At 37.1% G+C, this 23,828-nt stretch overlaps 1 protein-coding gene across 1 annotated transcript; it reads right to left on the bottom strand.

The window, feature by feature from the left end:
• Window positions 1-7,923: 7,923 nt before the first annotated feature.
• Window positions 7,924-21,974, bottom strand: LOC132313860 (probable hexosyltransferase MUCI70). Its single transcript, XM_059812800.1, has 8 exons — window positions 21,950-21,974; window positions 20,836-20,907; window positions 20,545-20,744; window positions 17,671-17,854; window positions 17,391-17,529; window positions 10,719-10,812; window positions 10,129-10,312; window positions 7,924-8,511 (listed from the first exon to the last, which is right to left on the bottom strand). Exons 1-8 carry the CDS (start codon window positions 21,972-21,974, stop codon window positions 8,024-8,026), a joined length of 1,386 nt encoding a protein of 461 aa, XP_059668783.1. The 3' UTR covers window positions 7,924-8,023.
• Between the last annotated feature and the right edge of the window lie 1,854 nt (window positions 21,975-23,828).

Here is a 23,828-nt window from a genome sequence, read left to right as displayed (position 1 = left end):
TAATTATCCGTACTCATCAAATCCCTTATCCAAGTAGTCCATGGAACCCAATAAATTGGTCCATTACTACTATCCATATCCAATTCCTTAAAAATATAAAAATAAAAATAAAAATAAAAATAAAACAATTAAATTCCTAAACAAATATACATCATCACACACAATGTCATTTAAACAAATAAATCAATTAACACATTTAAACAAATAATTAAATCAATTAAACAATTAGCCAAGAAATCGACTAAATAATTAAATGCAATTAAAATAATTTTTTTAAAAAAATACCTAGACTATCCTTTTAAAGTTATGGGTATTACAACCACCATCCAAAACTACTGTGTAAAAGCAACCTAACACCCAAGCCCTTATCTTCCTTCTTCAATTATCAAGAACAGCCACCACCAATTCATAAAACCCAAAACCACCACCTTAAAACAACAACCGCCCATCAGCATTTTACTTGCCGTTCCGTCCTCCATCCTCGCCGGTATCGTCTCTGATTTTTGCTGGAGTTGCTGGTCTTTGTAGCCGGAATTGGGGATCCTTGCTTGCCATTCATTATCACCGGTTCAGTCCCGCCGGAATCCTTGTTGGTCGTCACGGTTCGTCGGATATCACCGTGCTCATTGTTGTACAGCCTCATCATCATCTTTGCGGAGTTTTTCTGTTTGGGACATTACCGTATTTATATATATATATATATATATATATATATATATATATATATACAGTACCATATTTGGTCAGTTTGGCTACAAGTGTAGCATTGTCCTCATTCAGGAACTGAACTAGATTCTCAACCAGTTTAACAATCTTGAGTTGTCATCGGATCAACCTAGGTTTGGCATCTTTCTTGGAGAGAAGATGCCTCAATGCAGCATGACCGGTATAAATGATGACCTTGAAATCCGTGATAAGAAAGACTCTGCGAATGTAGTCGCTGATCATTTATCTCGTTTAGTTGTTGATTCGATTAGCAATTCTCTTCCCATCTCTGATTATTTCCCTGATGACCAACTTTTTACGGTATCTCCTGCACCATGGTATGCCGATATTGTCAGTTACATTGTCACAAGTCAAACCCCTTCTACTTAGTCCAAGCAAGAGAGAGATAAATTTCTAGCTAAGGTTAAGGAATATTTTTGGGATGACCCCTACCTGTTTAAGTATTGTCGAGATCAAATCATCTGTAAGTGTGTCCCCGAGGTAAACCAAGAGTCCATCATTTCATTCTGTCATGATCAGGCCTGTGATGGCCATTTAGCTCTAAACAGACCACTGCAAAAATCTTACAATCAGGCTTTTATTGGCCCACCCTTTTTAAGGACACCCATACCTACTGTGTAGCATGTCCTAGATGCCAACTCTTAGGTAAGATTACCAAAAGGAATGAATGGCCCCAACAATACATACTAGTGGTTGAAATCTTTGATGTTTGGGGTATTGACTTCATGGGACCCTTTATCTCTTCATATGGGTATACCTACATCATTCTGGCCGTTGATTATGTGTCCAAATGGGTAGAAGCCTTAGCCACAAAGACAGCCGACCATAGGGTTGTGGTGAAATTCTTGAAAGACTTAATTTTGTCTCGCTTCGGTACACCTCGAGCCATAATTAGTGAATATGGTTCACATTTCTGCAACAAAGTTTTTGCTAGCCTAATGTACAAATATGGAATCACCCATAAGATAGCCCTATCTTACCAACCACAAACCAATGGTCAGGCTGAGGTATCCAATAGGGAGATCAAGCATATCTTAGAGGAAATGGTTAAACCCACAAGAAAGGACTGGAGTCTCTGCCTTTATGATGCTTTATGGGCCTATCGTACTGCTTATAAGACCCCTATAGGAATGTCTCCATACCGATTGGTTTATGGTAAAGTCTGTCACTTGCCTATCGAACTGGAACATCGTGCTTATTGGGCCATCAAGGCCATGAACTTTGATTATGATCAAGCCGATGAGCGTAGGATACTTCAACTTAATGAGTTAGAAGAACTCAAAAATGATGCCTATGAGAGTTCGATGATTTATAAAGCTAAGACTAAATTGGAACATGACAAACAAATTTTAAGAAAGAAGTTTTTCCAAGGCCAAAAAGTTCTTTTGTATAACTCTCATCCTGAATTGTTTCTTGGGAAGTTGAGGTCACGATGGTCTGGTCCATATTATGTACACCATGTTACTAGTCATAGTGCCATTGAGGTACAAGATCCCAAAACTGGAATGCTGTTTAAAGTCAATGCTCATTGTTTAAAACCTTTATTTGATTTTGAGGCTCATGTTATTGAGGAAATTTTCCTCGTCGATCCGGTCTATTCGGACTAATCTCTTTTGGGGGAACTTCCCTCATTACGTCTGGCTGAAGACGTTAAACTTAGCACTCCTAGGAGGTAACCTAGCCGGTTGTGTCTATTCAGTTACCTTGGATTGATTTTTGAGTCTTAACCAGTTGTATCTCACTCCTACTCGTTAGCTCCGTAACTGTTTAGTATTTGAATATGGTTATATTTTGTTTGGAGGTGCTATATTTATCTGATATGGTTTTCGATTGTTTTTTATAACCTCTTTTGCAAAAATTGTACTCCACATCAAAACCAGTGAGGTAATATATTCCAATGTTTCCCTATATGTCTCCACCTATACCTGTTCATTTGATTTCCATATTCTTTGGTGCCAACATTAGGGATAGTGTTGCATTTTGTTTGGGGGTGGGGCAATGCTTTTGCTTCTATGGAAATTATAAGTTGAATTACATGTCATGTCCAATTTGGGTGAATTATTGTTCATATATGATTGGGAATTGGTATTTTACGGCAATTTTGAATCTTTAATTCATGTTTTGGTATATGTGGTCCACATCATTGTCCAGTTTGACTATTGTTAATGATAATTAGTCAATAGTGTACTTCACTTCTCACAGATGCACACTAGTATCTTTTTGTGGGGTATAGGTCTAACCTTATGTGATATATTACATGTGTTGGATACGAGTTATTAGACCTTGAAAAGTAGATGTACTTGGCATGATGATAGAGAAATGTGCATGATTAGTTATTACCTTTCACAAAGTAATCAGGTCTCTTGCCTTAGTAAGTAGTGAGCGCGTCAAAAAGTGGAAGGTTAGGAAAAAAATGAATGTGGTGGTTTAGGTTCGAAGCTTAGTTGACTTGAGTTAATAAGCTTTTTGGGGGTGTCTTTATACCTAATGCCCTAAATTTGTCTGGTTGGGAGCCATTAGCCTAAAGCTCGTTACATGGGTCATTTAGAAAGCTTAAGGGACTTAAACATTGCACAGCTTGCCATCTTCAAAAAAAAAAAAAAAAAAAGAAAAAGAAAAAGAAAAAGAGAAGATGATGGAAGAAAGAAAGATGAAAAATTTGCATGCATAAGTAAAGTCACGAATTCATGCCTTGGGTACTCTAACTTAGAAGGGAATATTAATGAGTTGAAGCTATTGTGATGTTTAATATAAGGATAAAAGGGTGAAACACATAATTGGATACTAGTTCACTTCAAAAGGAAACTAGGGATTGATTGTAATTGAAAATATGTTGAATTGAACTTTGTGTGGGGACCATAGTATTATTGCATGTAATTCGAGGTTTGTGATTGCTTGAGAATATTAATCTTTCTTATACTTGACATAATAGCTAACTTGATGATGACGTGTATGCAATCGTTTTTGATTCCATAAAAATAATTGAGCTAAGTGCAAAGTGTGCACAATTTTGGATGTTTGTGGGTATCATCTCTGGAAACTCTCACGAGGTTATAACTCGTCCACTAGGGTAACCTAGGGCTTTAAGGCCTTATTGCATATGATAAATGCAATCGAAAATAGCCTACGAAAGTGGCATATTTTTAGTTAGGAGTCAGTTAAAGTAATAATTTTGTAAACTTATCTCTTTTTGTCTTTAATTGCTAGAGGACTAGCAAAAGCTTATTTGGGGGTAATTTGATAAGTGCACAAAACTTGTTATTTTATACGTAATAATAAATGATTAATTAATATTTTTCATTAAATAAATATGCTTAGATCTGTTTTTCATGTTTTATAGGGGCTGATTTCGGAATAAGAAGAAAAGAGACAAGAATAGCAGAAATATGGGATTATACGATTAATCAAAGCCAAATTGGAAAATATATCAAGACAGATTGGAAAGTACGTCAAGTCAAAGATCAAGCCAAATTGTATAGCAGCAAGATTTTTGGAAGATTTTATTTTATTTTATTTTTCTCTTCTGTAATTAGAATTTTCTCCTCTTGATCGTTCCATTCTAAACTCTATAAATAAGGACATATGTAGAGGAGGTTAAATAGACAGTATTAGTGAGATAAAATAATAAAAGTTATAAAAAAATTAGAAAGAGGATTCTTCGTGTTTGCCAATTAGTGGTAATTCGGAGAATGCCTATTTCTATTTAACAAAGATATATCAGATTAAGTAAAATATATTCTCAAGCAATTATTATTTCACGCTATTATTTTCCTTCATCTCTCCAAGATGTAATTGGACTGGTGGAGTGATTTGCTTATAATAGGAAAATTTATATACATTGAAATATACTAATTTATTTATAGTAAGCTATGGTGGTGGATTCTTTCCTTGAGATTTTTCTTATTATTTGATCAAAATAATTTTCGTCTTATTTATTTATTTTATTTTTAGCTTATTAGTAATAAATCATTAAATTGTTTTAAAAGTTATTCTTCCTTAAATTTGGTTTTAATTTTAATTCACGAGTTTAAATCTTGTATGGTTCGACCCTGCTTATTCTATACCATTTTAAATTTAGTTTTTGCAAGTTTTTCTTATTTTTGCACGAAATGTAGAAAAACAACGACATAATCCATAATTCTATACTCGTCAAAGTGAAACAAGCATAAGAATTGGATTCTAATACTACTCCTAAGCAAAAGAAATGTAATACAATGAAAAGACTAAAGTAAATTTACAGAGAATGAAAAACATCGATAAAATGAAATTGCAGAAGTAGGAAATTTGTTGTGATCAGGGACCTTTTGCACAAGGCCCTCATGGTGCTATATATAGATGTCTGGAGCAGCAGTTTCCTTTTCAAATTCAAATATTATATTTGAATTGAAAATTTCCTTTACTTTAAGCTTATCCAAATGCAACTCTTTTTTGCCTTTTGTTTTAAGTTTATCCACATGAACGGTGTTTTTGGAATAAAATTGATGTAACTTTAAATCAGGTAATTTATTGACTTTAGACTCTAATTTTAAATAGGAGTTTTTTATAATAACAATATTAAATTATTATCACTAAAATGTTACCTCTTTTCTTCCAATCAACTAATGACATGTGACTGAATTAATATCTTTTCCTCCAATCAACCAACATCATATGTCTGAATTAAAAATTAAATTTTGGGTGCAAACATCCATAAAATTAAACTATTTAATTTTACTTTAAATTTATATATATTATTTATGTAAATTTTAGTGGAAAATAATGAGTCCTTAAACCATAAGATCTGATACCACATGTAAACTATAATTATTCGTGCCAAACATTAATCACAAATAAATATGCTATAATATTTGTGTGAGAACATTAAACACAAATCATAATCCCAGGAAATTGAACTTCATTATTTTTACATGTCTATAATGTATAAATAAATAGTTAGACATTATACGTGTACCTCGATCTATAATAGCAAATCTTGTACAAATCAAGTCAAACGTTGAGATCCTTTATGCAGAACGAACAACATTATATGTGTTGTTTCATTAGTGTTTATAATTGATGGGAATAAGATGACCAGTTTTCCTTTAGTAACCCTAATATCTACGTAACTTCATTCCGTCAAAATAAGGAACAAATAGACAAACAATTCTCCAATAATTAATTACCAAAAAAGTAATTTATAAATTGACCAAATAATATAATATTTGTTTGATATCTATTTACTTAACCACTAATTAATGAAATATATCACATATCCAAATTATGTGGGCCACACAATTAATAAATAATTAATAAATAATCTTACATAAGGTATCATGAAAGGAAACTTATGAGATGAAAAGAAAAACATTTAGGAAAGTAGGATTACCTCAAATAGTTTATTTTCTCCAAAACTAACAATCCGACCAAAAAGGTTAAAACTCTTTATGTACGGTTAACACTTAACCCATTTATTCTAATTTCACTTCTCATTCAAATCCGATGTGGGACAAGTATCCCCTTATAACACCAATTTCACTTCTCATTCAGATCTGATATGGGACAAGTCTCCCTTTGTAAGATTCTTTCCCACCTGAATTGGCCTACTCGGGATAGCACCTAAACTTGGCCTACTAGGGATGGTGCACTCCGCGCTTGGCATAACATCAGATAAAGGACTGGGTCTGACTCTGATACTAACTGTAACGTGTGGGTGCTTCACAATCTAACTTAAAGCTTAAGCTATTTTGTGGGGCTAACATCAACTCATTTATACCCATCTCACTTCCCGTTCAGATAATGTGTGGGACAAGTCTCCCTTACTAACAACTACCTCACTATGTAGGGCTGCAAGTTGGGCAAGCCCAATCTAGCCCTGTCCCAACCCAAAGTCAGGTTGGGTTGGGTCGGCCCGATGTCATAACAAACTAGGCTCTGTCAATAACCCTATCCCCCCCCCCTCCCCCCAATTTTTTCCTTTTGATTTAATTTTCGAAAAGAAGATTGGACACAGATTTACTTTTAAAATGTTTGACGGCCAAAATTTATTGATAAAGGGATATCATTTGAATATTGTTTCTCTCTTTACCCTTTTCATTAGATTTTTCTCTCATTATCGGCAATCACATATATATCTATATCTATATATATATATATATATATGAAAGACCAATTATGATACAGAACTTCACATAATATAGATACATATATATCAAATATTTGGAAGGTAAAAAATAAAAAATATTGAAAGTTTTTTTAAAATTTTAGGTTTTGAATTGGGGTCGGATTATATATATTAAAGACCAATTAGGATACAATACTTCACATATATAGATACATATATATATATACATAGATACATATATATATATATATATTTATATCAAAGATTTGAAAGGTAAAAAATAAAAAATATTAATTTTTATTTTTTTATTTTGGGTTTTAGGTTGGGTTGGGTTCGAGTTAAACTCGAGCCCAACCCAAATGCGCCTAAGTTTTGAAAAAATTTAAAAAAGAATTTGAATTCAATTTGTGAATTTAAAATTTTAAATTTCAAAAAGCTCAAATTTCAAAATTTTCTAACTTGATTAGACGCCAAAGTTGCACCACAATCACTATGCGGGGTTAATTATTACACATGCTACACGGTTTCGGGCTTTGGACCTCAAGGCTTAACATTGGATAGGATGTGACATGTTTGCCTATACTCACTCTGTTGTGTTTATGTTATGAAGCATTATTTCAAATATAAAAAATTTAAAATAGATATAAAAAATTATATTTTTATTTTAATAATTCATCAGTTTATTTTATTTATTTTGTTTGGGTTAAAATGGATATAAAAAATATCCTTTTTTAGTTGGCAGAGATTTAGTGAAGGGAAAGAAAAACAAAAATGAAAGAAACCGAAATCAAATTAGCTCGCTGTCCCTCTTGCTTACTTAATTAGACTATAAACTGTTATCCCGATCATGACAGACCTGGAGCCCGAGGTATTTTCCTTCAACTATTACTCCTCTCGAGAAAAGAGGAAAATTGCAGTAATGAGAACTAGAATTTGGAGAGAACAAAGAAAAGAAAAAACATAGTACACGTGTCATACAGTTATATGAAGTTAAATACGTAGTACTAGATTGCGAGCATGCATTGAACGTTCCATGTATAAACAAATACATGTGTCTACATTTATATGTATGTATTACATCCAAACACATCATGAAAAGTTCTACACCAACAATTAGAGAAGATGGTAAGCAGGAACATACAGTTGCAATTATGTATAACCTACTTCAACTTCTTCAAAATATCGTACAAAGACTTTCTACAAGGCCTTAATGATTTTCCCCTTGAAACAAGGAAGGAAAAATATATAAATTTTCCGACAACTACAAAAATTCCGAAACTGACACCAAAAAAAAAAATTGGAGTAACGAAAAACTAATCCTGCTTTTGATGTTCTTGATACAGGTGGTAAAGCAACTGAATTAAGATTTCCAGGGTAAGGAGTCCACAAGCCTAATCCTCCCCTACTCTCTTTCAAAGTACTATTGTTCTTGAACTCATTTAAATCTTTCACCCACTCTATAACAGAAGAATGCTCGCGTGTATGTGGGTGCAACACAAACAGCGAGTTATACTCGCAGTTATCAAACATAAAGAATTTGAACGCACCTCCTAACCTGTACACAACATATCCAAAGCTCAGCTGATCTCTTGGTGTGAAGAGATTGACCTCATTGAACCACAAGCAACTAAACAAATTATTCAGTGCTGTATGCTCGCGTATGATGATGGCTCCTTCTGGAACATCTGCATTTTTGAAAAAAAAAAAAAAAAAAAAATCTCTCAATATAACATAGAATGGCAAAAAGATTATTGGAAACATTAAGGGGGAACTGTGCAGCTTTTTATCAGCATCGAAATGACAGTGTAGGAAGCAGGACTGTGCCATTCTAAATCCTACTACCTTTTAGCAAGAATATAACCCAATAATACAGCCATGAAAATCCATGATTGCAATATTATACTAGTCACTTATAAAAACATGTACACCATAAGGCACCCTGCCTTTCAAATTTCTACACGTGGTACAACATGAAACTATAGATTTAGATCCTGTATCAGTCTGTCATAGGCAAGAGGCTTCCGTATCCTCATTCTTTTAAAAATAATAGAAAATCTATGGAAGGAAATCCATCTCCCCAACACTAAAATGGTCGTTTTGAAGGTGCTTCAAATCACAAAGGCACATAAAAATTTGACGATGCCAGTTGAAATACAGGATAACCTCAACTTTGCCAGGCTAGAGATGCCACAAGGGACCACATCCATCTGCCTTGTACAAACGAATGGCAGAATAAAAAAGATCCCCTAAACTACACCTCCTCATGAAGTGTGCATCTACGTGTCCATTCATGTACAAAAGCCATCACCCTTCCGAGTGAAAGGCAAGTATAAAGTGGTACCATGATGCTTATGCTTAAATCTGCTTCAGGTCGAAATGTCAATGCACAGGAGGTCCCTCCCTCAGGGAGTAGGGTGTAGTGCTTGTCAGTGGAGTGATTCCACAAAATGTCATGGCTATGGAATGTTCAAGCAAACTTAGCTGGCTCCTTACTCCATTTCAAATCTGGAGAATAGTAGAACATCTAGCCTAGTCAAGAAGAAAGTGAGAATCGATGTCTTCATACGACACATGACGCTCAATGAGCAATCATGAGGCCTAATTCATGACATTCCTGCTTATATAGGCCCCACAGGGTTGACACTTAACACCATTGTCTTTAGGTCTCCGCCAAGTTGCATCACTTATCCACACCGTTCTAAGACCCCTACAAATATGCTTAACAGCACAATTAAATGGGCCAACCTAACAAGGATTAGCGTTCTCAGTTTGACAGATCCCTGAGTGGAACTCATGATTATAAGGCCTCACTACTGTCATTTATTCACATATATATTCAGGCTGCTCCCACTCTTACCGGTCAAGCCTACTTCATGTGTACGTGTTGATGCTGCCTATTTGTACCAATCCCAGGAAACATGCAAGGCACCCAGCCAAGAGGTTGACAGTGTGAATTAGTGGTGTGACTGATTCGGCCTTCGAGAGTCTAGTCAGGTGTAATAGTTTTTGATCGAGAAAATAAAGATTGGGTCCTGTATTTCTTATGTGTTCCTTGACAATTGACCATAGTGCATTAGTGATTGGCTAAGAATGTGTACACCAAATCCATTACTGTAGTGAAAGTTCATTGTAAAATTAGACCCCTTGGACACTAATCTGTTAGTCTTATGCACCTCCCAGTGCAACGATCCTGACCTGTCAACAACCTTCAGGGGCATATATATATCTGACCTTCACTTAAAAACCAAAGCATAAGAAGAGAAGAAATGAAACGAAAAGAGTTTAGATAGTTCCTTTCTTACCACTGATGGTTTTTTTCTTTGGACTCCATGGTTCCAGTCCTTCATAACGGTATATTTTCATGTGAAGATCAATAAGAGGTCGAGCATATCGCTTCCTCCGTTTATTTGCATCAGCCTCCTCGTAGATATTCCGATGGTGCTTGTGCTGAGCAATGGCAAATGTGTGCTTTCCACGCCATAAATAACAATATATATATATATATATATATATATATATTAAAAAAAATAAAAACCCTTCATCATGACTCAAGGGAACTTAACCAACAGATCCCATTAGTTTAAAGGGAAATTTCATCAGATCATCATTAAACAACCCTTTATATTTATAAAAATGGTAGAAAAATATTGGGAAACTAAATTCAAAGATTTAAAGGTACAAGTGTGTTCCTCATCTAAGAAGGGGCACATGTTCCGTTCCAAAGCACTATGCATGACACACATGGTGCACACCAGTATTCTTGTGAGCTAAATTCGACTCTTTTAGTCATCAGTATCAATTTATCAAAAAGCTTCAGTTTCACCTCATTGTAAAGCTCCATAAGAAATGATAAATAAAAAAATTTATGCAATGTTTTCACCAAAAGAACATACCTTTCCAGAATAAGCAATGGATCAACTATAAGCTCCATTTTACCATCAATCCAGATGCTGTACTGTGCTTGAGGAAATAACCTGTGGGTTAATTGTGATAATTCTAATTTTCAGCATTTTAGAATTTTCTGAAAATTCGTTAATGCAAGGCCATTTTCAACTTTTCACTTTACCATCCGGGTTTGTGGTTGGGTCCAGTTACATTTCCTACATTTTAATTTATGTAGTGATGTGGCATTTGTATGGTGCAATTGTGTATTTGTGGGGTAATTAGAGACAAAAAAATAAAGAGAAAAGGAAAATAATTTCAAGTGGGGTCCACCACTAACTTATTTGGCCAAGAAATCTTCTTTTCTTTCTCATTTTCTTTCTCTTTCCCGTATGCTCTCTCTCCCTCTCGGTTCCTTCTCTTTTTCTTTCATTTTGGAGACAAAAACTTTGAGGTTTGATTACTCAATCATCTTTCATCGGATTTAGGAACCGTTTGAGGCGAAACGAAGCTTGTAGCGAGCTCTACGCATCCATACTATCAATTTCCAGATTTGAGTCTTCCTTGGAGCTCGAATTTGGAGGACCTATTCTAGGGATTTCGGCTTGGATTGTGAGGTAGGGACATCTTAAGCCATGGAATCTTGCTCTATAATGAATCATGCTCCTCTATGTGTGTTATAGCATGTTTAATTGTTATTGATTTTGATTAAAATGATTTAATTGATAACATGCTAGTTATGTAAATGTGTATAACATGGTTGAATGAAAAGTATGTCTATGTGATGGTTGTTTACATTTTTTTTTTTTTTTTGTTTAAAAAGTATTAGTTTTGAGTCGTTACAAATTTGGTATCAGAGTAAAGGTTCGAAAACCTTTAGGACGACGGGTAGAGGCCTACTTAGGGTCACATGGAATGTTGTTTGTGTTGCTTACTTGACTACTTGTTACGTGATATTTTACTTAAATGAGCATGCTTAATTGCCTATGTGCTTACTGCTTATTTGTTTATGTTAAAATGTTTCTTGCATAGTCTTGCATGCTAAGTGTTGTACGGTATCAATTCTTGTTGAGTCATCCACAGTCTTAGTGTCATGTTTCTGAATCGTTTTCTCGTTTTATAGCACGATGTCACGGCGTGAGGAACCTAGAGAAGTTGGCCCTAGGCCAATAAGGGGTGATGTTGGTGAGAGCTCCAGCTCCAATCCGGAGGAGCTAAATGATGAGAACATGCTTCTTAGGGACTTGATTCCCCCAAGAGCTGTTCCCCCAAGAAGAGAGAATGTTGAAACACCCGTACCTGTAGAAGTGGGTGAAGGTTCTGTGGCACTGGAGTTTAATCGTTTGTTGCAAAATGTCGTAAGGGCAACGATTGCTGCTCAGTCGGAGTCGGCACCACAACCTACAGTTCAAGTTGAGGAGACGCCAGCTCAGAAGCGTCTCAAGATTATTAAGGGGTTTTCTCAGCTGATGCCGGTTATGTTTGAGGGCGGTGCGGATCCAATGATAGCAGATGACTACTTGGATCAAGTTGAAACCCAACTAACCTCAATGGATGTGACAGAGGATCACTTGAAGATCATCCTAGCAACTTACAAGTTTGCTATGGATGCCAAGGTTTGGTGGAAGTCGATCACCAACTAGTACAAGATTGAAGAGATGAGTTGGGACAGGTTCAAGGAGCTGTTTTATGAGAAGTATTTTCCGCTTTCCAAAAGATGGGAGTTACAAGACCAGTTTCATAATCTTATTCAAGGGAACATGTCAGTGGCGAAGTATGAGAACAAGTTCACCTCACTCTCCTGTTTTGCTCCAGAAGTGGTGAGAAATGAAGCTAATAAGACTCAGAAGTTTATTTCCGGTCTTAATGATCGGATGAGGCCGTTGATCATGGCACAGTTCATTAAGGTTTATTCTGAAGCAGTGGAAAGGGCTTTGATGTTGGAGGCTGATAATAAAGAGAAAGATGCAAGAAGAGAACAATGGAAGCAAAGAGGGGTGCAGGGCTATCTTCAGAGGGATCTTTTTGGAATAAGAACAAGGGTGGTTCATCTCAGCTTCAGGGACAACAGTTTACAAGATCTGCTCCTACCACTCCTATGCCAGCTGGATCTGACAGGAGTGCAGTTGTTTGTTATCAGTGTCAGCAGCCTGGGCATTACAAGTCCAGTTGTCCGATAAGATCGTCTTCAGTTTCGTCAGCTCCGAAGGCTTGTTATGGGTGTGGCCAGCAGGGTCACTTAATTTGTGATTGTCCAGGCCAGGGAGTAGGCACAGGTAGTGGCAGGGGGTCACGACAGAGGCCGTCTCAGTCGGCTACAGTTCAGTCAGGTTTCAGACCGCCACCACCACAGCCTGCCGTGTCTTCACAGGGTTCACGGTCAGTTAGGAGGGATACTCCTACTATGTCAGTGCAGCAGTCAGGTGTTCAGGTTGGTAGTCCTCAGGCACAGGTACCACAGGGACGTGTTTTTGCACTGGCACAGACCGATGCATCTTCTGGACCGTCAGTTCTTCGAGGTATATTTCCAGTGTTTGGTTGTTGGGCCCGTGTTTTGTTTGACTCTGGTGCATCTCATTCTTTCATTTCATCATCATTTGCACTTGTATCGGGGTTGGAAGTTAGTTTCTTGGAACGGGCATTGAGTGTTGATACGCCAGTTAGGGTTTCAGTGTCTTTGAGCCAAATTGTGCGGGAGTGTCCCATTGTGATAGTCGGGCGGACTTTCGTGTTTGACCTTATCCTCCTGGAGATGACTAGATTTGATGTCATTCTCGGGATGGATTGGTTGGCTTCATTTCATGCCACGATCGACTGTTACAGAGGAAGGGTTACAGTTTTCACTTCCGAGGGAGACTGTTTCTTTTTCGTGGGAGATCGGAGTGATTCCCACATTTCATCGTTTTATGGAGTTCGTGGACGAAGTCATGGTGATTACTTCTTGGCTAGCCTTATAGCCGAAGAAGATGATGTTGGGAAAGAGGATTATCCTGCGGTTGTTTGTGATTTTCTGGACGTGTTTCCGGAGGATTTGACAGAGTTGCCTCTACACCGAGGAGTGGAGTTCTCTATTGATTTGATGCCATGTACCGCGCCGATTTCTATGGCACCATATCGAATGGCCCCAGTTGAATTGGAAGAATTGAAGAGGCAGCTTGATGATTTGAGGATGAAAGGTTTCATCCGACCGAGTGTGTCACTGTGGGGCGCACCGGTCTTATTTGCTAAGAAGAAAGATGGATCTTTGAGGTTGTGCATTAATTACCGGAAGTTGAATCATGCCACCATCAAGAACAAGTATCCTTTGCCAAGGATAGATGATTTATTTGATCAGTTGAGGGGAGCCAGTTGTTTCTCGAAGATTGACTTGAGGTCTGGTTATTATCAGTTACGGGTTAGGGATGAGGATATCCCGAAGACAGCATTCCGTACACGGTATAGACACTATGAGTTCCTTGTTATGCCTTTTGGCTTGACTAATGCGCCAGCGGCATTCATGGACTTGATGAACCGCGTCTTTCACGATTACTTGGACCAGTTTGTGGTAGTTTTCGTGGATGACATTCTTGTGTACTCACGGACTCGGAAAGATCACGAGGTCCATTTGAGTATTGTTTTACAGATTTTGCGGGAGCACCGATTGTATGCCAAATACGAGAAATGTGAGTTTTGGCTACAGTAGGTGAAGTTTTTGGGGCATGTTGTTTCGGAAGGTGGAGTATCAGTTGATCCATCAAAGGTTGAAGCAGTTTTGACTTGGGAGCGACCCAAGAATGTGTTTGAGATCCGCAGTTTTCTTGGTTTAGCGGGTTATTATCGGAGATTTGTGAAGGATTTCTCCCGTTTGGCAGCTCCTATGACCCGTTTGACCCAGAAAGGGGTCAAGTTTGTCTGGAATGAGGCCTGTGATTCATCTTTTCAGGAGTTGAAGACGAGATTGACTACAGCGCCAGTGTTGGTGATACCTGAGCGTGGCTTGGGTTATGTGATCTATTGTGATGCTTCACGTGAGGGGTTGGGATATGTATTGATGCAGGATGGTAGAGTAGTGGCTTATGGGTCTCGACAGTTGAAGACTCACGAGTACAACTACCCTACTCATGACCTGGAGTTAGCGGCAGTTGTATTTGCCTTGAAGTGTTGGAGACATTACTTGTATGATGAGAGATTCGAGGTATTTTCAGATCACAAAAGTCTCAAGTACCTTTTTTCCCAAAAGGACTTGAACAACAGACAGAGACAATGGGTTGAGTACTTGGAAGATTACAACTTTGATTTGCAGTATCATCCGGGCAAGGCAAATGTTGTAGCTGATGCCTTAAGCCGAAAATCTCATGGAACTTTGGCCAGTTTAGCTATTCGGAAGTGGAAGATGCTTGAAGATCTGGCAGAGATGGGATTACAGTGTTTTGATGATGATGGTTACAGTGAGTCGGCATTCTTATTTAGTCTTGTGGCTCAGCCTACTCTTGTTGTACGAGTGATTGAGTCATAGAGACAGGACCCGGACTTAGATGCCATCCACGCTTTGATCTCTAGTGGTGAGACAGTGAAAGATTGGGCCTTGCATGCAGATGGGGGTCTACGGTTCAGGGGTTTGTTGGTGGTTCCCACAGTATGTCGTGAGGATGTCCTACGGGAGTTTCACACTTCCCGTTTTGCAGTTCATCCAGGTGGTACTAAAATGTATCACAATTTGAGACGTCAGTATTGGTGGAGCGGGATGAAGAATGATGTTGCACAGTTTGTGGCTAGATGCCTTACCTGTCAGCAGGTGAAGGCCGAGCATCAGAGGCCAGCAGGTTTGTTGCAACCATTACCTGTAGCGCAATAGAAATGGGAGCATATCGCTATGGATTTTGTAACAGGTTTTCCAAGGTCACGAAGGGGCAATGAGTCTGTATGGGGCATCATTGACAAATTGACCAAGACGGCTCACTTTTTGCCTATTAAGGCAACAGACGATGCAGAGAAGCTTGGTGTATTTTATGTGAAAGAGATTGTAAGGTTACATGGAGTCCCTATAACCATTATGTCAGATAGGGATGCTAAGTTCACTTCGAAGTTTTGGAAAGGACTTCAAGCAGCGTTTAGTTCAGCGTTGCATCTTAGTACGGCATTCCATCCACAGACAGATGGTCAGTCAGAGCGTGCTATCCAGATTTTGGAGGATATGCTTCGGGCATGTGTATTTGATTTGGGAGGTAGTTGGGAGGATCACCTTCCACTTATTGAGTTTGCCTACAACAACAGTTATCAGGCGAGCATCCAGATGGCTCCATTTGAGGCGTTGTATGGTAGACCTTGTAGGTCTCCTGTTTGTTGGACTGAGGTAGGCGAGACAGCCGCCTTAGGACCCGACATTGTACTCGAGACTACTGAGAAGATTAAGTTGATAAGACAGAGGTTACTTACAGCTCAGAGCCGACAGAAGAGCTATGCGGATAAGCGGAGACGACCGTTATCCTTTGAGGTGGGAGACCACGTTTTTCTACGAGTTTCTCCACGAAAGGGGTTGATGAGATTTGGGAAGAGTGGCAAGTTATCGCCACGATTTATTGGACCATTCGAGATTTTGGATCGGGTAGGAGAGGTTGCCTACAGACTTACTTTACCACCACAGATGGACAGAGTTCACAATGTCTTTCATGTATCGATGTTACGAAAGTACGAGCCGGATCTATCTCACATTTTGAGTTGGGTTGATGTGGATATTGATGAGGATGTTTCCTACGAGGAAGGATCAATTCAGATCCTTGACACTCAGCAGAAGGTGTTGAGGAACAAGACGATACCAACGGTGAAAGTCCTTTGGAGACACCACGGAGTCGAGGAGGCTACTTGGGAGCTCGAACAGGAGGTTCGGTCTAAGTACCCAGCGTTGTTTTCTTCCTCAGGTATGTCTTGATTTCGGGGACGAAATCCTTATAAGTTGGGGAGATTGTGATAATTCTAATTTTCAGCATTTTAGAATTTTCTGAAAATTCGTTAATGCAAGGGCATTTTCATCTTTTCACTTTACCATCCGGGTTTGTGGTTGGGTCCAGTTACATTTCCTACATTTTAATTTATGTGGTGATGTAGCATTTGTATGGTGCAATTGTGTATTTGTGGGGTAATTAGAGACAAAAAAATAAAGAGAAAAGGAAAATAATTTCAAGTGGGGCCCACCACTAACTTATTTGGCCAAGAAATCTTCTTTTCTTTCTCATTTTCTTTCTCTTTCCCGTATGCTCTCTCTCCCCCTCGGTTCCTTCTCTTTTTCTTTCATTTTGGAGACAAAAACTTTGAGGTTTGATTACTCAATCATCTTTCATCGGATTTAGGAACCGTTTGAGGCGAAACGAAGCTTGTAGCGAGCTCTACGCATCCATACTATCAATTTCCAGATTTGAGTCTTCCTTGGAGCTCGAATTTGGAGGACCTATTCTAGGGATTTCGGCTTGGATTGTGAGGTAGGGACATCTTAAGCCATGGAATCTTGCTCTATAATGAATCATGCTCCTCTATGTGTGTTATAGCATGTTTAATTGTTGTTGATTTTGATTAAAATGATTTAATTGATAACATGCTAGTTATGTAAATGTGTATAACATGGTTGAATGAAAAGTATGTCTATGTGATGGTTGTTTACATTTTTTTTTTTGTTTAAAAAGTATTAGTTTTGAGTCATTACATTAATATCTTTGGAACCTTTCCGTTTCTTCTGGGTTCATCATACGGTGGATACTTCAGAAAAATAAGCCACCAAATGCCCACCCATTGTCCCCCATCATAGTCCTGCCTGACAGTAACATTCTTACTTATGAAGTTAAAGAGAACTTTCCTCCACCACCATAAGAAAGCAAAAAAGCTTTTTAGAATGGATACTTCAGAAAAATAAGCCACCAAATGCCCACCCATTGTCCCCCATCATAGTCCTGCCTGACAGTAACATTCTTACTTATGAAGTTAAAGAGAACTTTCCTCCACCACCATAAGAAAGCAAAAAAGCTTTTTAGAATGGGGGCTTAAATTCGATGGCTGATGAGGTGTATCATATCCATCAAAAATGCCTGATGCAACCACAAGTCTACACTTCTTGGCATATTCAATGTCTTTTGGAGCCATTTCTGCACCACCATTTCGCATAAAACCACAGTGCACCTAAAGATAGATTACGCAATTAAAACTTAGACCTAAAGTAAAGGGAAGAAGACAAGAATGACGATACATATCTTTTCATAATAATAGAAAAGAGTTAAAGTTGGCATTCTGCTGAGGTCCGCTCAGCTTGCCTTCCCTTCCGTTTCCTCTAAAGTTGTCAAATTATAAGTCATATGCAACACATCACAAATATATATAAAGAGATTCTTTCCTAATAGTAAGTCTCTATTTTGCAAGTTGAGCGGCAAGTGATCGACATGAACTCAATACCTATTGGTCGAAAGTGAACTATTTTAAGCCAGGTAAGTTCAAAAGTTGGGTTGGTTGAGGATTCTGGAACTTGGTAAAATACCAAACAGAATGCCTTATAAATGTTTGTCAGTTTGACCAACCAATTGAATGCAATTCTGTTGGGTATTCAAACTACTTCAGAATGCTTCACAACAGGTTGGGACAAATCACTAATCAGTTGTACAAGGTTCTGGAGTCATTGAACTCAATTTTAGCATACTTCACAATTGATTGGCAAAAAACCCAACCGGTTGTACTTGCCCCTGGAATTTTTTTTTGTTGTGCTCCAAAGATCTACTCAACCGGTTGGCCCAATATCACAACAGGATGAATGTGTCTTGTACAAGATCAAAATTTTCATTTTGATAAAGGTTTTTAGTCCAACATAAACAGAACTCAAAGAGACGTCCGTTAGTGTTTTTATACTTCTTTCTTAATGTTTTCAAGGATTCTCTGCATTATAAATTCTCAGCTTTGATAAGGATTTTATGAGAGAGAATACCACAGATTATATTTTGTATTTTGTGAGATTTTGAGAGAAAAATCAAACTGGGATTTTATTAAATTTCATCTTTCATATTGTGAGCATACATGCTCTCGTTGAGTGTTTAGTGCGAAATTCATCATCTGATCGAGAGTATTGTGAGATTTTTAACAAAGTTGTGCAGGCGATCAGAGAAACAGATGTCATTCGATCTTCGCACATAAAGTAAAGGCGAGGTGAGGTCAATCACTAGGAGAAGCAGATTATGGTGAGGTGATTGCATTGGCGTGGATCAGTGTTGCCGTTGATTCCAAAAGGCACCGGAGTCAGAAGGCACTGAGCGTTGGAGGTAAAACAATGACAGGTGAGTCTGAAAGGTCCTGGAATCGACAACTCATGGAGTAGTTCCAAAACACTAGAACTCGTACTCTCTCGGTTGTTGTGGGTTGCTTTGCCAGGGACGAATCTCCATGGTTTTTCTCGCAAAGGTTTTCCACGTTAAAAATCCTAGTGTCATCTCTCTTACTTTTCTCGTCTTTCTTTTTATTGCTTTTGTGTGACTGACTAATAGTGCTCTAATTGGTTACAATTGAAAATAACTTTAAAATCAATCAAATGAGAAAACTATTCAAACCACCATCCTCATTCTTTTACCTGCTCAAAAGATGATCTTTAACCCTTTTGATCAAGGTAGAATGAGCTTCGTATTTGTCTTGATAAAAACAACTTTTATTCAGAGTAAGATATCGGGACAAGGAGTCTTTCCACGAAACACAACAAACAAAAGATAAGCCATCTTTTAGTTATAGTTCTTCACAGATGTATATAATAATTTTTTATTAATCAATATCTAATAAGACAGATTAGGAACAACTATCTTAACCTCATTAATATATTAACAGAATTATATACCCCATACATCTAAGAAATGCTCAAAATTCTGCACCCTGCACTCAAACCTATCTTCAAGCTGATTACAATTACTGTTGGAGGAGAGACAATCTTCACAATCATCAATCACAACACAACTCCAACACAACTCCAGTACCAGCAGCAACTACAGTAGCATAATTTATTTATTTACTATGTAAATCAGTACTAAGACTTGTGAGATTAGGTACTACTGGGAAAACATTTTTAATCTAAGCTATTATTGCTTAGAATTATTTCAAGCAAGGGGGAAAGAAAAGAACAAGTATAGGTTTGCACCCATTTTTCTCCCAATATTTCTTGATTTCAAACAAGTACTTTTTCCCCTAACAAGTGTGATAAAAAATTTACTGCTCTTTTTAGGAGATGCTGCTAAAATTACATAATATTGAAACATCTATTACTACGTAAAAACCTCTATATTAAGAATCGTCCGGATTTAGAAGCTCCCATACCAGTCTCTGCACATCGACCAGAAAGTATTTTCATTTTATTCATAAAATATTAATTTTAATTTTAGAAAAACAGAAATGATATTATAGGGAAACTCACCAAACAATCTATAAACGGCCCAGCAAATAATAATAATAATAATAATAACAATAATAATAATAAAGTAGACTAGATTTCATTAATGAACACCCATTGTTTAATGGGAAATAAAAATAGAGAAGAAGGGGAAAAAGCTACTGTTTTAATTGAGTTGGAGATGGCTCTATGTTTTTCACCTAATTTTTTTTTTTGGATCTTCATAGTTCAAACACGTCATTAGAAAAACAAAAGTCAAAAGGAAAACCTTTGTTCATTGGCAGCAACAAGAATGTGATGATATTGACTTAGCTTTGTAGTTGAGATTGATTTATACTCGTCTCATAAGAACATTTATTGAAACAACTGCATAGAGATGCCTTGATGTCATTTTTAGAATTAAATAAACAAAAATATAACTAGCATGAAATTGACTGTATATAGAGTAGTTGTTCACCATCATCGCCGACTTAAGTTTAAAACTATCATCTCTCTGCGACCAGCTTTGATGCCCTCCAAATAGTGGAGATGACTGAGATCCATTATTTGCTAGCTCATCCTCCATAACATACGAAAAAGTTTTAACAATTTTGTCCGGCGATCTTCGCTTCGGAATAGCTACTTTGTCTGGGTCATCGGCAACGGGAATAGGACAGCCTAATTGCATGTCATAACCAAAAAAAGTGAACTACATCTTCATATTGAGAGATGAAAACTTAATACAAGAGAAAATGCTATATAGGCTTACGATGTGGTGGTTTTAGTCCAAATCCCATGTTGTTTAACACATCACTTACCTTGCTATCTTTGTTAAAAATAACTGTAGATCAAGCAGAAAACAGCAAAATCACTAAAAAATAAAATTTATATAATTTTGGGTAGAAAATTTGAAATCGTATGCAACATCCTGACATTTTCATTTAGCAGACACAAACATATCAACGCAAGTATTCACATTGAAAATTAGCAAATGAACTACAAATTTGTGAATCATTCTGATTCATTCAAAAAAAAATTCCTCAAACATTGAGAATGGTTCCATAATGACAAGAGTTTCCTTCCCCTTCAATGCATTGTTTTCCCTAACTCAATTTTGATTCCTAATATTCTTTCTACCACTAGCTCCACAGACCACGAGTTCTCTAGGTTTATGTAGATTTCAAAATTACCATTCTCTTGCTAACCACTAAGTTTAGTTACAAAAAAAGTTGACATAGAAGGACCCCAAAGGGTTGGCCTAGTTGGAAAAGATTTGGGCACTGGTGCCTCATGAAGTATCAGGTCTGAGGATCGATTCCTCTTAGGTGCAAACAATTCCATAGGGGTCATGTCCGCGAACATAGTCTAAGCTTTACACGATCCATGTGGAGGGGGTGCTTTGCACGGGTCCTGTGATTAGTCAGGACAAAGCCTCAGACACCCCGGTTATCGAAGAAAAATAAAAGTTGACATAGGAGGTGTAACCAAAAAGTTGGGATATACAAGAAGCAATAGAAGTTTCATTCTGCGCTAGAATGCTAAAAAGCTACTGCCCGCAGGTATCCTTTATGGAGTCCGATATTCTATTCATTAGGCTGGCATAAGATTTATAAGTTACTTCACTATTTTTTTTTAACTAGAAATATTTTCCTCAATACAAAAACCTAAAAAAAGCTTAACATCTACATAGGCTTTGAAAAAGCAACAACAAGCCAAGGAGTCCAGAAAAGGAAGGTATGAATGACAACTAGGAAGCACAGAAAAACCTAAAGGGCAAAGAATTCGTGTCGGACACCGACACGAGCCAGAAACACCCCAACATATGTCGAACACGCCAAAATATGTGTCCAAATATTTATATTTTTTCAAATATCCGGACACACCGTGGACACGCTTCCGACACGCCATGGATACGTGTCCGACACGCGTGTCCCACTCATTGGGGATTTTTAAGTTAGTTTTAGAAACAATGTTGAGTTGAAGTATAAATATTAGGAGTTGTTTAATTACATAATTACTTAAATAATTGTTGTTTCATAAAACAATTTTATACTAAAAAATTAGATATTTATTCCTATATTTTAGTTCAAAGGTTCGAACCCTTACACGATCATCTTGACTCTCTTGTTGTCCCACCAACCAAGCTTCGCTACCAGTGAATGGTCTTTCTATCTCTCTCTCTTCTTTTCTTTCTTCTTCTTCTTGTTCTTCACAGACCCTAAAATACTTCTTTTTTTTCCTCTCACAATAAATTTCTTTCTCTTTTTTCTTTTTCCTCTATTCCCCATAAACTTTTTTCTCTTCTATGGATTCTTACCTTTATTTTTGACTAAGGTTTAATCCTTTTTCTAACAAAACCTTAATCCTCTTTGTCTCTTTGTTCCCCCCCTTCCCCCCCCTCTTAACCCTCTTTCTATCATTCTTTCTTTTTTCCATCAAAACACTTTTTTTTTTTTTTGGTCATTATGAGATTGTAAAAAATAATATTACTCTTAAAGTACAACATCATGTATATAGAAAATATATTTCTTATTTGTCGTGTTCCCGCAGTGTCCGTATCCTAATTTTATAAGATTTCCCCTGTTGCCATATTCATGTCGTGTCGTATCCGTATCCCATATCCGTTTTAATGCTTGGGGTCACGCCCAAGGACATAGTCTAAGCTTTACCCGATCCATGTGGAGGGGCAGCTTTGCACGGGACCTGTGATTAGTCAGGACAAAGCCCCAGACACCGTCAGGGACGGAGCCAGAAAAAATTTTCAAGGGGGGCACATTATAGTACCATATACCATATCATATATTTATAATATAATGTATATGTATATAAGTCAATATTTATGAGTGTATATATATATAGAAAGAGATAATGATACTTTTGGAATGAAATTAATTTATAAATATAGAATATAAGGATTAAGGAAACAATTTAGGATAAAAAAATGTGAAACATATATAGAATTCTCCGGAGAATGAGAAAATTGAGGGGGGGCACTTTCCATATTTTCATTAAAAAAACATATATATTATTATAAAATATATATAGAATATAAAAGAGGGAGAAAATCCAGGGGGGGGGGGGGCACGAGCCCCTCCTGGTCCTTAATTGGCTCCGCCCCTGGACACCGTGGTTATCAAAGCAAAAAAAAAGTTCACATAGGAGGTATAACCAAAAAGGTGGGATATACAAGAAGCAATAGAAGTTTCATTCTGTGCTAGAATGCTAAAAAGCTACTGCCCGCAGGTATCCTTTATGGACCCGGATATTCTATTCATTAGGCTGGCATAAGATTTAGTTACTTCATTATTTTTTTGAACTAGAAATATTTTCCTCAATACAAAATTCTAAAAAAAGTAGCATCTACATAGGCTTTTAAAAAGCAACAAGCCAAGGAGTCCAGAAAAGGAAGTTATGAATGACAAGGAAGGTGAACTTCTAATGAAATAACATGGCGTATATCATTTAATTAAAGATAAAAAAAGGTCATTTCAAAGTACCGAGCCACTTTGCTGCTTTGTAAATGAATATAATTCTCCTATTTTTCTAAAAAATCACCAAGTTTGGCAAAAACCAAGAGATAAACTAAATGTAATTCATAAGTATATCCCGGTCATCCAAACACAATATCCAGCCATCCAATGTCAACCTTTATGTTAACCTTTTAACACAATAATCATATCTGTCCGATGCCTTGGCCTTCAAATTCCCATGGATACCACAAATAAAACCACCTGCCACGAAATCCTTACGAATGGCATTATT

Source organism: Cornus florida, unplaced genomic scaffold (genome assembly GCF_030987335.1).
Source record: "Cornus florida cultivar Cherokee Brave unplaced genomic scaffold, ASM3098733v1 CherokeeBrave_3.0.0_Hap2_Chr06, whole genome shotgun sequence".
NCBI classification, from domain to species: domain Eukaryota; kingdom Viridiplantae; phylum Streptophyta; class Magnoliopsida; order Cornales; family Cornaceae; genus Cornus; species Cornus florida.
The sequence above is the reverse complement of the archived record's forward strand: the minus strand, read 5'-3'. Positions and strand labels throughout refer to the sequence as shown.

Bases quoted from the DNA above. Each gene is read 5' to 3' on its own strand.
- LOC132313860 (XM_059812800.1), bottom strand. From the start codon at position 21,974: ATGGCGTGTCGGAAGCGTGTCCACG. The intron at 20,745-20,835 runs GTAAGCCTATAT...ACATGCAATTAG, and splicing joins TGGACTAAAACCACCACATC to GCTGTCCTATTCCCGTTGCC. The intron at 17,855-20,544 runs GTGAACAACTAC...ATCTATCTTTAG, and splicing joins AACTTAAGTCGGCGATGATG to GTGCACTGTGGTTTTATGCG.